At 41.3% G+C, this 17,504-nt stretch overlaps 2 protein-coding genes across 2 annotated transcripts; both read right to left on the bottom strand.

Moving 5' to 3' along the window:
* Window positions 1-293: 293 nt before the first annotated feature.
* On the bottom strand, window positions 294-5,918 carry LOC131250529 (UDP-glycosyltransferase 87A1-like). Its single transcript, XM_058250816.1, has 4 exons — window positions 5,507-5,918; window positions 815-894; window positions 419-480; window positions 294-336 (listed from the first exon to the last, which is right to left on the bottom strand). The coding sequence occupies exons 1-4, from the start codon at window positions 5,916-5,918 to the stop codon at window positions 294-296; spliced, it is 597 nt and encodes a 198-aa protein (XP_058106799.1).
* A 1,331-nt stretch (window positions 5,919-7,249) lies between these two features.
* On the bottom strand, window positions 7,250-17,149 carry LOC131250528 (UDP-glycosyltransferase 87A2-like). The gene is made up of 3 exons (XM_058250815.1): window positions 16,594-17,149; window positions 15,649-15,767; window positions 7,250-8,348 (listed from the first exon to the last, which is right to left on the bottom strand). The coding sequence occupies exons 1-3, from the start codon at window positions 17,072-17,074 to the stop codon at window positions 7,437-7,439; spliced, it is 1,512 nt and encodes a 503-aa protein (XP_058106798.1). The 5' UTR covers window positions 17,075-17,149; the 3' UTR covers window positions 7,250-7,436.
* Between the last annotated feature and the right edge of the window lie 355 nt (window positions 17,150-17,504).

The raw sequence follows: 17,504 nt of genomic DNA, 5'->3' as shown, positions 1-17,504 counted from the left end.
AATAAAAAATCAAACAGGCCCTAAGCGAAGCCTGCTGAATTTCCCATTTCTGCCACTGCCTCACACAAGGAGTCTTGCAGGTGGGTGGACCTCTATTTGGGTTCTGCAGCAGCATGGCTTTAAAAAAAAAAAAAAAGAGCATCCCTCATTGCATAATCAAATTCCATGAGAATCAGCACTGGCTAAGGTATCGCAAGCGTGCCATGATGACGCGTCTGGGGTAGAGTCCAGATGCACATGGCCTGTTACCAGGGCTCCATCAACATATGCAGCTCTGAACAAATGCAAGCAACTCAGTCACTAGAAACACCTTTCTGTGGGGACACTCCTGAAAAGCTGTAAATTTCCAAGAGCAATGCAAAGACAATTTGAAAAAAAAAAACAAAAAAAAACTCAGTCACTAGAAACACCTAGTTACATGCCAGATGAAACACCACTAAATATCTGCAACTGCAAAACAAGGTAAAACTGCAGTCCTAGCTAGAGCTCTCAACTTTGGCAAAAAGCAGAATATGAAGTGGCCCACATTAATTAGGCATTAAGAAAAGAACCCCACAAGTTCCAGAAAGGCGTGAAGATGATTTGCTAGCAATCTCTATTTCAAAAATTTCTCAGAAAAGTATAACCATAAAAAAAGGCAGGTTTGGAAAGAGACTATTATGCACTTTTGCAGACTTACCGTCACTGGCTTGAAAACATCGACGATGGTTAATGTCCACTCAACATAAAGTTTGGCCATGTTACATTAATCTATAATCAACAAGAGAGCATTGCAATTTGTCGGCGTCCGTACAACAATGCTGCTGGATTATACAGGCTTCCTAACTGAATGGTCTGCGATTGTCTTCTGTGGATGTAAGACCAAACAGTTCAGTGCCAAGATGAACTTAATCCCTGCAAGTCACCATAGGAAAGGAAGAAAAAACACCTTCAATAATTAATCGAGTTGCTAACAATATCATAGAATTTTCTACATGGTTGCAGCAATGATGTGTCACTAAAAGAGAAGAAGACATCAGTACGCAACCATTTTCAAAAAGCACGTGAAGAGAGAGGTAGAGAACAATATATCATTTCAAACATGGAGACGAGAAACTAAGCCAGTTCAGTTCCAGCATCACGCCTACAATAATGGCAGCTTTACATGCTACAAACAATTGCAATTCAATAATTTCCAGATCTATGGGAATTTGTTAAGGGTCTGTTTAGTAAGGAAATTCCACTGTTAATCCTGATTTTCTCAGGCCCCATCCATCCACGTTAGGTTAGTACACATCGAACAGCACGGCCACTCAGTCACAGATTTTAATCATTTTATTTTATTAAAGCATTGCAAACTTGTGATTAAGCAGGAGAAAGCCCCACTTATTACACACTAATCTGGTGTGGAGCCTGTCAAAATCAGGATTTAGGTATTGATCCCAATTTTTGGGGATTTCCTTCCACAACTGACCAGTACAATTTATTCTCTCTTTCTTTTTCTTTTTAAATCTAGCACCATCAGAAGGACACCATTGTCAACCAAGATGTTCAAGTTTATGGAAGTTTCAGCTGAAGAATGCTAAAGCAGAAAGATGCACTTCGGCACACAAACAAATTGGATTGCAATTACTAGTCCAATGAAGTAGAGAAAATTGCAATCGCATTACCTTTAAAGTTGCCCAGGAAAGGGCAGTCACTGTAATTTGAAGACTACTTCCTCACCGTGGATCAGTGTTTTGAATAGTGGTAGCGTGATGCGTAGCACTCAGCCCTCTATAACATATAACGTAAATATGTAACGTGTAGGATAAGCTACACGATATTTCTATTTTTTGATATGCATTCATGATGAATGGCTGTGGTCCTAGTTGCACCTGGATGCTTAGTCCAATCTAGTAAGCTTAACTGTTCATTAGGTTCAATGCAACATTTCATTGGCTACCATGCAAACATAGCATCAATCTGACGAATGCTGACAATTTGATCAATTGCCTTTAATATGTACGGTTGAGATTGTTTTGCACAAAATATATCCAATAAACCATCTATATAGCGGCCCACCCAATCTATGGTTTATATCAGTGAGGACTCCAACCAACTGAAAGCCCAAACTATAGCTTGCGGGCTAGACTCCTTACATTAGTTTAGTACCATTTTTAAAATGGCCGTAACTATGCATATGGCATAGTTGCGTGCAAATCCGTACCGGCCAAATTTCTTAGGTCAAAATTTTCACCCAGAAGATAATATATCAACTATCTGATTTTTTATTTTTTTTTATTTTGCATTTAAATTTGGACCACTTAATATTTTACTTTTAACCATCTATTTGATAGTCGGATGGTTAAGATTCCCGGTCAGTGTTATTTTAAAGATATGATCCATTCATTTGGTGGGACACGCAAGATTGTTGGATGCCTTGTCCATTGATTCAAATGAGGTGGTCCAATATATTGATACAGGGGTGGCCTATTCAGTGAGCGGACCACCCTAAATTTAAAGGGTGGTCCACAACGAGCCGCCCTTTTCTACCAGTGCAGTGCCCCTTTTCACCCTTAATTTTGAGGGCCTGATTTCAACGCGGGATTAAATGGTATTGAATTGCATGAGTTGTATGTTTTGAAATAGCATGTATTTTGAACATCCAATTCCATGTTTGGTGTCTACTTTGTTTTAATTTTTTGAAAAACATTATATTAAGTGAAATCTACACTTGGTGGACCATGAAAGTATAATAAACAGACCAGGTTTAATTTCACAACTAATGCCAATCACTTGTGTGCATATACAACTTGAGCGTCATGTGTAAAAGCTGCATATAGATGAATGACATTGGTAAAACATGTGCTTCACAATGGACTAACCAAGAGCTGCAACCATATGATATGATACTTAGATTAACCTAATCATTTCTAAATGCAAGATGGAATTTACATTCCACCAAATGCAATTCCATCACCTAATCCCAAGTTCGCATTCTTTTGATTGATGCAGTGCTATTTTGTCGCTCTCTTCATAGCCACGTGAACTTTCTTTTATTTGCTTGTAACAAGGGAAAATACTCTTGCTCCAATGGTAGACTCTCAGGAGTTTCAACACCCGGTCAAGGGTTCCAGTATCCATAGGTGGTGAAATCCCACTACGGCGTGAGTGTGTGGCAGTGTGTGTCATTGTAGGTTCTGTAGCTCAGTCTTCCACCACTCCTCACTGTCGGCAGTGGCCTCGACCGGAGCCTTGTTGTGCCTCCATCGATCTATCTCATGCCGCAGGTCGGAGGCAGGCAGTGGAACTGTTCCTGACACATGAGATGGAATGAGTTCGGTGGGAGCAGGCTGTGAGTCCAGTTGTGAGGCGACCTGCAGGACTGAGGGTTGAGGCGGGTTAGCGCACGGTCGAACGTGGCTCGACTGTCCCCCTGCATGATGATTAGGCTCGTGGACACAGTGGGGCTGCATGTTTTCCATCATTTGTTTCAGGTATCCTAGGTTGGCCCTGATATCTCCCACTTCTCTCTTAAGAGGTCACGTTGACCACCTTGACCATACCTTTGCTGACCGCATCGGCTCGACCTCGAAGTGGCCGATGCTGCGGGGAGCCACGACAGCTCTCTTGTCGATCGGAACCTTCGACGGGTGTGGCGCGAAGGTTGTAGGCACAGTGGTGATCGGAATGGCTACAGGGAGAGAATGGGCTTTCTTCTTCCTTTTTCTATTGCTGATTGTTTGGAATATCTTTGATAGAGTAGGAATGGCTTGAGACATCGTTCCCACAGACGATGTCAAACTGTTGATGCAAAAATCTGATTGTCGACCCACCCTCTCTAGACCTTCAAGTACCTGCGCAGGAAGAGGAAGACAAAGGAGACCTTGGCTAGAGCAGGGGACCCTCCGATGCTAAAGTCAGGCTAGGAATCCAGGTCTTATCGTATTGAGGGGTTTTTGAAGGGGAGATCTTGTGTACATTTCGCTTTTAAAGTCTCTCCTATTTATAGGAGAGGGAGGATATACTGGAGGATCCCACCATTTGGGTATTCTTGCAAGATATTTTGGAGATTTGTTGCGATCCTGGATCTTCCTGATCGCAAGAATGTAGGATCGCGAGATCGTCAGAATCTAGCACTATCTCTTGGAGATCTCGAACGAGATCTCTGATTTTTAACGAGATCTTGCGGATCAATAGCTCGGTTTTTGGTTGGGTCCCAAGGCAGGCTCCGAGTGAGGTGTACACAAGGCCAACCTGATTGACAGATCAACATTCACCATTTTCAACCGCCAGCCAAGCTTGAAGGTGCATGTTCCCTTTATCCAGGCGTTGGGGCCTTTCGGCCATGTCTAGGACGTTGCTTAGTTTATGACAATCTATGACCGAGCAAGGGCCGGGCTGTGATCGTGCTGCAACTAATCTATGATCGATCTGTGACCAATATATAACCGAACTAGGACCGGTTTATGATCATCCCGTAACCGATCTATAACCAATCTATGGCCGATCTATGAATGAACTATGGACAATCTGTGACTGAGCTATGGTCGACCCATAATCGACCTATAACCGACCTATGAGTTAGGTCGGTAATGTACGGCCACTAGAAAGGCTTGTCAGTGGGCTCTTTGAGTGTCCTTAAAGTTGCATCAATCTCCTTAAAGGTTGTGTTCTCTGGACACAGAGGCTTCGTTAGGCTCAGCGCTCGATGGGCCTAAGCTTTTTCAGTAGAGTTGATCCATTCCATAAAGCGACTTATTGTCTTGTCCATATTTTCCCCAACATAGCTCATTCACATTGCAACAAATGGGTTTTTTCTATTTGTGACAAGCATATGATCTGATTCATTAAATTGTTATTGGGTCGGGCAGATCTGACCAAACCCCACACATCCAAGGGTTCATGGACTACTGGACCCAATTACCGAAACCGCTCATATTTCTTGCCTGGCCCAGCTCAACAGCTCTATACCTAGTTTCCCACCAACCACGCTTAGAAAGTAGGTTTAGTCAATTGACCCACCCACTACCATCTCTATCATTAGGTTTGGATCAGCCCACATGCGTGTCAGCTGGACCGACCTGCTTCTGAGGCCAGTTTGGGCCAAGCTACAAGGTGATAATGACACCTACCGTTGAAACATTCCCAGGGCCCACACCTTGATGGTTAACTCCTATCCAACCTGTTCATAAAGTCGCATATACATGGATGATGGGAAAACACAAATATCAGCTTCATCAAAACTTCTGCGGCTCCTAAAAGGTTTTTAACGGCGGTGTTTTAATCCCCACCGCGTGGTCCACTTGAACCTTGAAACTGCTTATTTTTTGGCCTTATACCCTAAAATGATATGGCAAAAATGGATGGACGGTGTGGATAAAACCCATACACCACGATATACCCTCGGAGCCCGTGTCCGTTCCTAGCTTGGTGTGTTGGGTGTACCCTACCCGACCTTTTATCATTCGGGTCTGAAAGTTGTACATGGCCTTGCCCATGGGACTCAAATTGTGGTTTATTAACGGTCAGATCCAGTGCGTACCTGATAAGTCATCATCAGCCGTTAAATGAAGATTGGACATGATCAGATCATTGTGATAGAGGATGGAAAACACGGCCGACGACATCGTCCAAAGCGATGCCACTGGAATATTCCTCCGATTTCCGATCTCAACGACCCACGTCAAGTAAGTATCGGTTATGATCCAGCTGATCGGCTGATCAAGCTGATCGAGTAGCTGATCGAATGGATCGGCCATCTTGGTGTAGACGGCTTCAACGAAGCTGGCCATGTCTTTCCCACGGGCCCGCTCTGAAGGGATTACATTGGGTATGGAACGGAGACGTATATTGGATGGCTTCGGGGCTGAGCCGATGAAGCCGAGCCACTCCTCAGTGACCACAAAGGTTTTGATTAGGTCTTGATTGGATGATAGGAGCTGGCAGACGTCCATCATGATCTATGTATTTTATCCACGCCGTTCATCCATTTTTACACACCATTTTAATAATTTAGCCCAAAAATGAGGCAGATCAAAATCTCAGGTGGACCACACCATGGGAAAACAGTAATGATTGAATGTCTACCATTAAAAGCCTCCTTGGGCCCACTGCAATGTTTATTTGACATCCAACCTGTAGATCAGGTCATACAAACTTGGATGACGGCAAAAAACAAATATCATCTTGATATAAAACTTTTGTAGCCCCAAGAAGTTTTTAATGGTGAGAGTTCAATAAACACTGTGTGGCCCAATCTCTTACAATCATCTCTAACTCATGTTTTGCACAGTGCATAGAACACCCAAGCTCTGTGGGGTCCACCATGTTGTATATGTATAATCTACTCCCACCATCGGATGATAACCATTAAGTGGATTCTGTGTACAGAAGATAAGCCTAATTAAAAACTCATATGAGCCAACACCAATGTACACATTGTAAAATTTCTCATAGAACAGCTAAGTTCAAATGGAGTGGGCCACTGGAGTTTATATCATGCTGATTTTTGCATCTTTCTTCATTCTAGTGAGTTACACCGATTACTGGGTTTGATGAAAGGTACACCACCGTGACGGCCCCATACACAACCTTTGCTTAGCATCCTGTTCCTACTATTCATGTGATGTGTCTCATCCACCTCAGTTGGTTTTTTTTTTTTTTTTTTTTTTTTTTAATAACTTAGCTACTAACATCAAGGATAAAAAGAGTTTTTAATAGGCCTAATTTTAAAAATTCTTAAAAATATCCTCCATCCATAATAAACCTGCACATAAGCAGTTTGATTCCTTAAAATACAAGGGATCACATTTAAATTACACATGTACATCAATGAAAACCATTCACAATTATCTATGACCATACATCATCACGAAACGATAACATCCATACATATAAATACAAACATCAAAAAATCTCAATATATTATAAGGAACAAATATATAAAAATCTCAATAATAATCTAATGGAGTCGCACATAGTCCAACAGAACAATACTAAAAATTGTAGCAAGACTGATGAAATATTTTGCGATGTGGCTAAAATCTCAACTGTAAACGTCATTACTCCCATAACAATGTACAACCCTACCGACATTCAGGCTGCCTCAAGATTAAAAGGGCCATGAGGGAGCCTATCATAAACGCCTAAATGAGACGGACTAACTAAAAGGATTCTCATCTAACGTTCTTCAGGTACGCCTAAGTAACTGTTGTTTTCACCAAAGTATCTTCCGAACAAAGCTTGGAATTAATAAACAGTCAAGATTACTTATGAAAAATAAATAAATTTCAATCCATAAATTTGAACCATTCATGATTCTAAAGAAGTAGAGAGTGCAATACATAGCTAAATTGAAATTTAGTAATTAAACAATGGCTAAATTTATAAAATTGCAAGCCATTTGGTTGTGGTCTCTAAAAACATTACAGAATTAAACTAATTAAACTACATTTAATTGCCAATGATCAGGTCTATCCGTTGCGGCCTCTAACAAAATCTCTAACAAAGGTGTCCAAGCTAGCAGTAGATGAGCCGCCCGTGGATATTGCTCTCTTGCAGTACTCTTGCAGTTCTCTAGCTCTTCTCCTCAGCTCTTTACTCTCGTCTCCGTCTAAGTCCATTAATCTATGCACGGTCCGAGCAATTTCATCGGATTTTACCACATTCTCCTGTCCAACTTCTTTTTTCAATCTAATGCCGACTTTCCAATCTTCGACTATCGACTTAGCATTTGTAGTTTGATCCCAAAATAGCGGAAATGTGAGCATTGGCACACCTGCAAAGATACTTTCCATAGTAGAATTCCACCCACAATGTGTCAAGAAGCCTCCAATGGAAGGATGGGACAAGACCCTCAACTGGTCACACCATGGCACAACTAGACCAATCTCACCGTTGATCGCCGCCGCCTCTCGTAGATGTCCGGCATCCCCACGTGCGACCCATAAGAAGTGGACCCCACTTGAGCCCAACCCCAATAAAAATTCATCCATCTGTGGACCAGAGATAGGTAAAAAACTGCCCAGTGACACATATAGCACGGAGCATTTCGATCTAGAATCGAGCCAACTGAAGTAGTCCACGGGGGTGCGATCCTTGCTGTCCGAAGATGTTTTGTGGAGGGACATGTATGGGATGGTGGGCCCCACAGGGTAGATGGGGAGTGCGAGTATTGCTCTTAGGGTGTCTATTGCATGTGTATCTTGCTCGTAAAAGGATGCGAGCATAAGGCATTGTGATTTGGGCACGCTTTGGAAGGCTTGTAGAGCTCGGCTTAGGAGTTGGACACCATTTGCATCTTTTTGAAGGAAAATGGATGGTAAATCTCTTACTCTAATGGAAGTGATGCCTGGGATGCCGATCAAGCAGTTCTTCTCTTCTATCTATCACATGATAAGTGGGTCCAATTCAGCGACTACTTGCATGTATGATACAATAAAATGTAGTAATGCAAAAGCAAAATCTTGAATAAGTATACAAGGTTGGTAGTGGGCCAGCTTGGGTCGCCAGGCTAGGCTGGTACCCTGCCCAAGCTCAAGCCCGAAAATTTCATTAAGCCTAGGCCTAGCTTGGCTCCCACCGAAAATTGATAATAAAAAAACATTCATTCCCCACTTAAATTTTCCTAAATCAAGTGGTCACACGTTTCATTAAAAAAATAATAATAACGAAATAACTCGATTGATGATAATAAATAAAAAATAAAAAGATACAACCCTTTAAATAATGAGCTCAAACCTAGGATGAAATTTTTGACTTAACCTCCAACTCAAACACCCTTAAAACATGTCTTACTATAAAATAGTAAGTTACTATTTATAAATGGTTTCCATTCCTACTTAGATTTCATGATTTTCAGCCAAAAATAGTAAGTGTCCAATCTGGCCTAACAACCTTGTTCTCCTAACTTTTCCAACTTTTCTAAGCCCTTTCAAACACAAAATTTTATTATTTTACTACTACTTTAAAAAAATATTTTGCGTTTGAAAAGTCTTGAAATACTTAAAAGCATTTGTTTTGAGTCTTTTAACGAGTTTTGGTAAGATTCAAGTTTCATTCATTATTGTCAATTTTTGAAGTTTTTTCTTATTTTTCTTTTTTCATTATTATTATGTTTTTATTTTTACAATTTTGAATTCAAGAATCCTCGTGGATTTAATGATCATCTCAAAGGAAGAAGGTAATCTCTTCGTCCCTTTTCCAACACATCATTATGTTATTGTTGGGGATTTGTGCTGCGAAATCATACAGATCTAGATCTAGGATAGCAATCTAATAACGTTAAGCAATCACAAGAGAACATAAAGATTTAATGTGGAAAACCCTTGCAAGAAAAAACTATGGCACAAAGTGACAGAAATCCACTATGAAAAGAAATTATAAGAAAGAGGACTTACCCGATTCGAACAATCTCGAATCTCACCCTTGCTACACCCTTTGATAACCCTATAACCCTTTAAGAACCCTTGGAAAACTTTTAAAAAACTTTAGAATTCTTTAGAATAACCCTAGGGACCCCTATTTATAGCTTAGGAAACTCCACTTACGCACCTAGTCCGGAAAAGTCCAGAAACCGCCTCAAATTTATGCAGTCCATGCAGGATCTGCGTAAGACTAGTCGAAGGATGGCCTTGACCGGTCGAGTAACCCGCTCGACCAGTCGAGCTTGACGAACACCCAAAAGACGAGCTCGCTGGACTTTAAGTCGAGTCATACTCTCGACCAGTCGAGCATCCCTAGAAAATGTCAGATTAAAGACATCTCTGACAACAATCTCCACCATGTCTTCAATCTTCAACCGTGTAGCTCCTTGACCTCTTCTCTTATTTCTTCATTGCATTATAGCTTCAATCAACGCTTTTCGCGCACACTCCGTCTTTTTTTTACGCCATCGCCAAGCCCAGAGAAGTTACACAAAACTTGAACTTCTCTGTAAGAACGATCTTGGTGAGCATGTATGTTGGATTCACGCTGATGCGAATCTTTTCCAGTGTGACACTTCCTTCCTCAAGCACCTATCAGATAAAGTGGTGATGAATATCAATGTGTTTAGTACGTGAGTGATAAACAGAATTTTTAGCCAAATTGATAGCGCTCTCGCTATCACGGTTAACCAGCACAGCCTCCTACTGAAGTCTCAACTGATTTATCATGCCTCTGAGTCAAACACCTTCTTTAAACACTTCCGTCACTGCCATATATTCTGCTTCAATCGTGGAAAGAGCCACCACGGACTGAAGCTTTAACATTGAACTAATTGCTCTACCTACTAGTACAAACGAGTATCCTGAAGTAGACTTCTTGGAATCTATACTGCCTGCGTACTCAGAATCCACATACCCTACCGACTTTGTCCCTTTCTTTTCAAAAGTTAAGACGTAGTCTTTCGTACCTCAAATGTATCAAAGTAGATATTTCACCGCTTCCCAATGTTGCTTACTGGGGTTTAAGATGTATCTGCTCACAACACCTACAGCCTGTGAAATATCCAGTCTCATATAGACCATGACATACATTAAACTGTCAACCACATTCGAATAGGGCACATGAGACATAACCTGTTTTTTCTCATTAGATTTAAGACATTGTTTTGAGGAAAGCTTGAAGTGAGCCACGTAGGGAACGCTCACTGGCTTTGCCTGATCCATCCCATACTTGATCAATACATTTTTAAGGTATTCTGTCTGTGATAACCAAAGCTTGCTCCTCTTCCTGTCTCTATGAATATCTATGCCGAGAACCCTCTTTGTAGCCCCCGGATCTTTCATCTCTAATGTCCCTGATAACTGAGTCTTCAGTACGTTGATTTCAGACATATCATGACAGGTGATCAACATATCATCAACATACAATACTAGGATGATGAATTTTTAATCACTCAGTGTCTTGTAATATACACAGTGATCGTATTCACCCCGAGTAAATTTCTGACTCACTATGAAAGAATCAAATTTTTTATACTACTGTCTAGGCGACTGTTTCAGGCCGTACAACGACCTCATTAACCTACAAACATTTTTCTCTGCCCCTTTAACTTCGTAGTCTTTTGGTTGCTTCATATAGATCTACTCTTCCAATTCCTCGTGTAGGAATGCAGTCTTCACATTCATCTATTTCAGCTCAAGATCGTATTGGGCAACCAGCGCCAACACGATTCTGATAGATACCTGCTTAACCACTAGCATGAATATCTCTGTAAAATCGATTCCTTCTCTCTGAGCATAACCCTTCACTACCAACCTTGCTTTTTATCTATCTTGTTTCCCTTTGAATAACCACTTGCATCCGATCGCTTTTTGGCCCACGGGAAGCTCTACCAGCTCCCATGTGTGATTTTTGTGCAACGAGTCCATCTCATCGTCCATAGCCGTCTTTTACTTTTCTACATCAGGCTCATCAAGAACCTCCTGAATAGTAGACGGGTCTGCCTCATCTGCAATGAGGGCATATGCAATATTAGAGTCGTCCCTGTATCTTGCCGATAATCTGCGATCACGCGGTGGGTTCCTTCTCAAGGGTGGCTGCTCCGCTTGATCCTGTACCTCTGTCTTTGCATCTGTCTCTGCCTGAATATCATATGTGTTAATCTGGACGTCTACGATCACCCTTTCTGGTTCATCTTACTCTTCTTGATCATTCTTACGAAATAGGGAGCTTTCATTGAATCTGACGTCATGGGTAATAATGACCTTGTGTGTGACCTTATTGAATAACCTGTAACCTTTCACACCAATGTCATAGCCAATAAAGATATACTTTTTGGCTCTATGGTCTAGCTTATCTCTCTCAACTGACGATACATGAAAGTAAGCCTCACAACCAAATATGCATAGATCTGAGTAGTCGATTTTCTGACCACTTCATACTTCCTCTGGGATTTTACATTCAATTGCCTTAGAAGGAGACCAGTTCACCAAATAGCAAGTCGTGTTAACAGACTCAGTCCATAGGTCCTTGCCCAACGCAGCATTACTTAACATGCATCTGGCCCTTTCCAGGAGAGTCCGATTCATTTGCTCAACCACACCGTTTTGGTTGGGCATGTGGCGCACTGTGTTGTGCCTGCCTTTATCCTTGCAATAATCATTAAACTCAGTGGAAGTAAATTCTTCACCATTGTCAGTCCTTAAAACCTTTATTTTTCGCCCTGACTGTTTTTCCATCATTCGCTTCCACTGCTTAAATATGGTAAAAACTTCAGATTTAGGTTTCATGAAGTAAACTCAAACTTTCCTGAAGTAATCGTCAATGAATGAAACAAACCATGACGACCCCCCAATGGAAACTTCTGGCGATGGCCCCCATACGTCCGAGTGTACATAATCAAGCATTCTCTTACAAACATGTTTTCCAGATTTAAAAGATAGTCTAGATTATTTACCATATATACAATGCTCGCATATATCTAAATCAGAATTTTTAAAAGCTGGAATCAAACATCGATCAGCAAGTACCTTCATGCCCCTCTCGCTCATGTGGCCCAGACGAGCATGCCACATACGTAGAGACGTGGAGTCTGCAATAGCTGTTGCCTCTTCACTTACTGAAGTGCTCCCAATCAACCTGTAAAGGTTTTCGTGCCTCTGCGCTCTCATAACCACGAGTGCCCATTTTAAAACTTTAAGGACACCATCAATACCGGTGAACTTGCACCCTATAACCTCGAGTGCACCGAGAGAAATCAGACTTTTCTTCATATCAAGAACGTGCCTGACGTCAGTCAAGGTACGCTCCATCCCATTAAACATTTTGATGCTCACCGTGCCAATAGCCACAACATTACAGGTATTGTCATTGCCCATAAAAACCTGTCCACCATCGCATTCCTTGTAACTAATAAACCAACTCCGATGAGGAGTCATGCGATAAGATGCTCCTGTGTCAAGTATCCACTCGTCTTTATGGTTGTCGTGTAAGTGACCAATCATGGAATAGACAGAACATCACGACCACTTGATTCTTCATCAGATGTGACTACATTGGCCTCCTTGGAAGAAGCCGCTAAATTTTCTTTCTTTGTTTTAGGATTTCTACAATCCGTCTTCATATGTCCAGACAACTCACAATTCCAATACTTTAATTTTCCTTTGCCCTTGCCCTTAGATTCGGATCTAGGCCTTGAGGATCCTATACATCGCTCAGAATCTCTACCCCTCGTAATCAGTGCATCAAAAGATGCCCCATGTCGCCGTTTAGCTTTCTCATAGCCTTTCCTTGAAAGGCTGAGATAACGATGTCAACACTTAGGGTTTTATTTGCGGTGTACATCGTGTCCCTTAAAGACTCATATGATGTAGGAAGAGAATTCAACAATATACATGCTTGTTCCTCATCTTTAACCACTTCCTCTATATCCAACAATTTACACATCAATTTATTAAAGTTGCTGATATGTGTTTCTAGATCTCCACCCTCTGTCATCTTGAAGGTATAACACTGTAGTTTCAAGTGTAGGCGATTTTCAGAGGACTTCTTTGCATAAATGTTCTCTAACTTCGCGCACAAATTATCCGCAGTTTTCTCCCTCAAAACATTATAGAGAACCTCATCTGTGAGACATAAACGGATAGAGGATAAAGCATTACTATCAAAGTTTTTCCATTCTTACTAATCCTGTAGATTCAGATCTGTGCACCAACCTTTGTTGGGGATTTGTGCTGCGAAATCACACAAATCTAGATCTATGATAGCAATCCAATAACATCAAGCAATCACAAGAGAACACCAAAATTTAACGTGAAAAACTCTTGCGGAAAAAAACCACAGCACAAAGCGACAGAAATCTACGATGAAAAGAAATTACAAGAGAGAGGACTTACCCGATTCGAACAATCTCGAATCTCACCCTTGCTACACTCTTTGATAACCCTAGAACCCTTTAGGAACCCTTGAAAAACTTTTAAAAAACTTTAGAATTCCTTAGAATAGCCCTAGGGACCCCTATTTATAGTTTAGGAAACTCCACTTACGCACATAGTCCAGAAAAGTCTAGAAACCGCCTCAAATTTACGCAGTCCACGTAGGAACTGCATAACCTCGACTAGTCGAAGGATGGCCTCAACTGGTCGAGCCTGACAGACACCCAAAAGATGAGCTCGCTGGACTTTGAGTCGAGCGGGCCTCGACCGGTCAAGTGGACCCTCGACCGGTCGAGCCATGCTCTCGACCAGTCGAGCGTCCCTAAAAAATGTCAGATTAAAGACATCTCTGACAATAGTTACATCCGCTTATACTGTTGATGCAGAAATCCAGTTAGCCTTCCTTAACCTTTGTGTACCTGCACAAGGGACGGACAAAAGAGACCTTGGCTTGTATAGGGGACCCTCTGATGCCTAAGTTAGGTGGGGAATCTGGGTCTTAGTCGAGTAAGGGATTTTAGCCTAGAGATTATGCATATCTTTCACTATAGGAGACGCTCCTATTTATATGTGAGAAAAGGCAGTGGCATAGAGGAGATTTCCATGTTTAACAGGGGTTGTTGTAGTAAGATTTGGATCCTGTGTATGCCACGAGGATCCTCCTAGATTCTCGGCTGGGATACCGGGCAGATCCATATCGTGGTCAAATTTCTAGATCTTCGGTTGTGATTTTGGATAGAGGTGGTTCGAAATTAGGTCGAAATTGGCAGAAGGTGGGTTGGGGTGTGCCGACCTGACTCTTTTGGCGAGTAGTTGAGATTCTTTCGGAATGTGGCCGACCAATGGGTCTTCCGACCTATTGATGAGAGACCAGGCTCGATCTTGCTTCTAGCCATCCAACCTATTGACAAGAAGTCGAGCTCGACCTCATTTCATACTTGGTCAGGGATCGAGAGCTGAACCTTTAGCCATGTCTGTCGTCGTCCGTCTTCGCGAAGTGTGTAAAGTTCTGACCTAACCTCTTCTCATTGGTCAGTCCATTTTCACCCTAATAGTAACAATTGTTACATTTTCAAGGCATGCATTTGTTCACTTTTGTAGGTTTATTGTATTTTAATGTTGTTACAATGACTATGTAAAAGAATTGTTCGAGTGTTAAAGGGCAAACTACCCAAATCTCTTAACTTTGGATGGAACCAACCTAAAAATTACACCGATAAAATAAAATCAACCATCTGATTTAGTTTTTTAATCTTTAAATTTCGACTGCTCAATATTTTCCTTTTAACCATCCATTTGATATCCATCAACTAAACGGTTAGAATTATCAATAAGTGTTATTTTAGAGACACGATTCATTCTTTGGTGGGACACGAAAGTTTGTGGGATGGATTGTCTATTGATTCAAAAGGGTTGGTCCAGTGTATTAATATAGGGATGAAATATTCAGTGAGTGGACCACCTAAATTTTAAAGGGTTGATTTATACAAAGGACTTTTTGAGTTGGAATCAATTCAGCGAGGCTAGGGAAGCACTAGGTTACATAAGGTCTGATAGGTAAGATTTGATCGATCCACGAGCCGCTGATTAAGTCAGTAAGATAAAAACATGCATGGTTGAAAAACTTTTATCAATCAAATGTTGCCCCACAAGAGCCTCACCGTACTCCGTCTTTCCTTAGCCTCATTGAATCCAGCTCCTTTTAAGCTCCTATTTTTACCACTGTAAAAGATCTGCAATGGTTTGATTAGACCATGCGCTGCTATTAGATATGAGTCACCAATGCATGTTTGAAAGTCGCTCAATGGTCAAGCACATGCTTTACCATGCCCCCATCTTTGAAAGTGACATATGGCCTAAAGTCATCCATGACCTTGTGATCTCTGTCAATGGCATGTGATTTGAATTTAATTGTAACTCCATGTCTGACAGTAGCATATTGCCCTATCAAATTCCATTAATGAATCAACATCTCCTGCAGTGCATTTTTGTTGCTTTAAATCAGCCACGTGACCTATCTTATTCGGTTTTAATAAGAGAAAAACTTGAATAAGTCACGTAAAAATTGCATATGGCACAAAATTAATTTAAATTACATTACTCAAATTGTGGGTCCCAGATTAGATGTGACATGAAGAAAGAAATTATGCTAAATTGATTATGTTATTTTCAGGATGGGTGGACATTTATTAGACCGTTAATAATGAAAAAAATCAATGGTCCTATTTCAACAATCAAGTATCCATGAATCATAGGTTAGGATTGTTCAAATAATTTCACTCTAAGACTAAAGCAAAATTTATACACATTTGCAATTTCCAAGTATCTACGTATCAAGGGTCAAACGCAGCCGAGTATCAAATAAATTCCCTTTTGCTGCGTCAGCCCTATATCAAATAAAGTTCAGTTGAGAGAAAAGTGGTAGAAAAAATCCCCATGTAGTGCAAACTTTCAATTAGACACGGGATATTGACCGTTGGATCAGGTCCTGGTCGGTGACCCAAATCGTCTATATGATTGACCTCATTGGATGAAAGAAGATAAAATAAATAAATAAATGAAATAAGATATTTCAACACGCAGATTATTCAAATTACATGGGCTGACCCGACCAGACCCAATTGGCCCGTTTAGTACATGGGCCGAGCTTCGGATGAAGCCTGAGGCCACCCCACCTCTGATATCTTATCATTCGGGTCTGAAACTTGTATATGGGCCTGGCCATAGGGACCCAAGTTGTAGCACACTAACGGTCAGATTCTGTGCATACCTGATAAGTCATCATCAGCCGTTAAATGCAGATTGGACATGATCAGATCATAGTGATGGAAGATGGAAAACACGGCCGGCGTCATTGTCCAAAGCGATGCCACCGGAATACTCCTCCGGTTTCCGATCTCAACGGCCCACGGCAGGTGAGTATCAGCTATGATGCAGCTGATCGGCTGATTAAGCTGATCCAGGAGCCGATCGAATGGATCGGCCATCTTTGTGAAGACAGCCTCGAGGAAACCGGCGTAGTCAGCCCCGCGGTCCAGCTCTGATGGGATGACATTGGGTATGGAGCGGAGCTGTATGTTGGACGGCTTTGGAGCTAAGCCGATGAGGCCGAGCCACTCATCAGTGACCACAAAGGTAATGACTAGGCCTTGATAGCATGATAGGAGTTTGCAGACGTTCATCATGGGGTTGATATGGCCACGACCTGGGTGGGGCATCGCCACCACGTGGCAGCTGGGGATCGTGTCCATGTCGACGAGATCCGTGGCTTAGATCTGACGGTGGAGATTGATTCTTACAGGAAACAGAGAAGATTAATACTTGGTGAGGCGTGGAGAAACACTCCAAGCGGAACTAACTATCCGGCAGGGATGGAGAGAGAGAGTTTATAGCTACAAGTGTATGGATTTTAATTATCTATCCATCCCCATATTTCCTATTATTATTTAATAGTTTTGGAAATCTGATCAATGAATAAGGTGAATCCCATTATAAATATAGTCTAGAAAAAAATAAAACTGTTCTATCATTTGAATGGGTCCACTTTCAAAATAAATTGACAGTCGATGGTTTGACAGAATTTATAATTGTAACTATAATAAAGTGTATATGGATATAAATTTTTAATAATCTATAATTCAGTTAGGTTTTCAACATTTGTACGGTTCTGATTTTCTTTAA

Source organism: Magnolia sinica, chromosome 7 (assembly GCF_029962835.1).
Source record: "Magnolia sinica isolate HGM2019 chromosome 7, MsV1, whole genome shotgun sequence".
NCBI classification, from domain to species: domain Eukaryota; kingdom Viridiplantae; phylum Streptophyta; class Magnoliopsida; order Magnoliales; family Magnoliaceae; genus Magnolia; species Magnolia sinica.
Note: the sequence above shows the minus strand (reverse complement) of the source record. Positions and strands in the feature narration are given on the sequence as shown.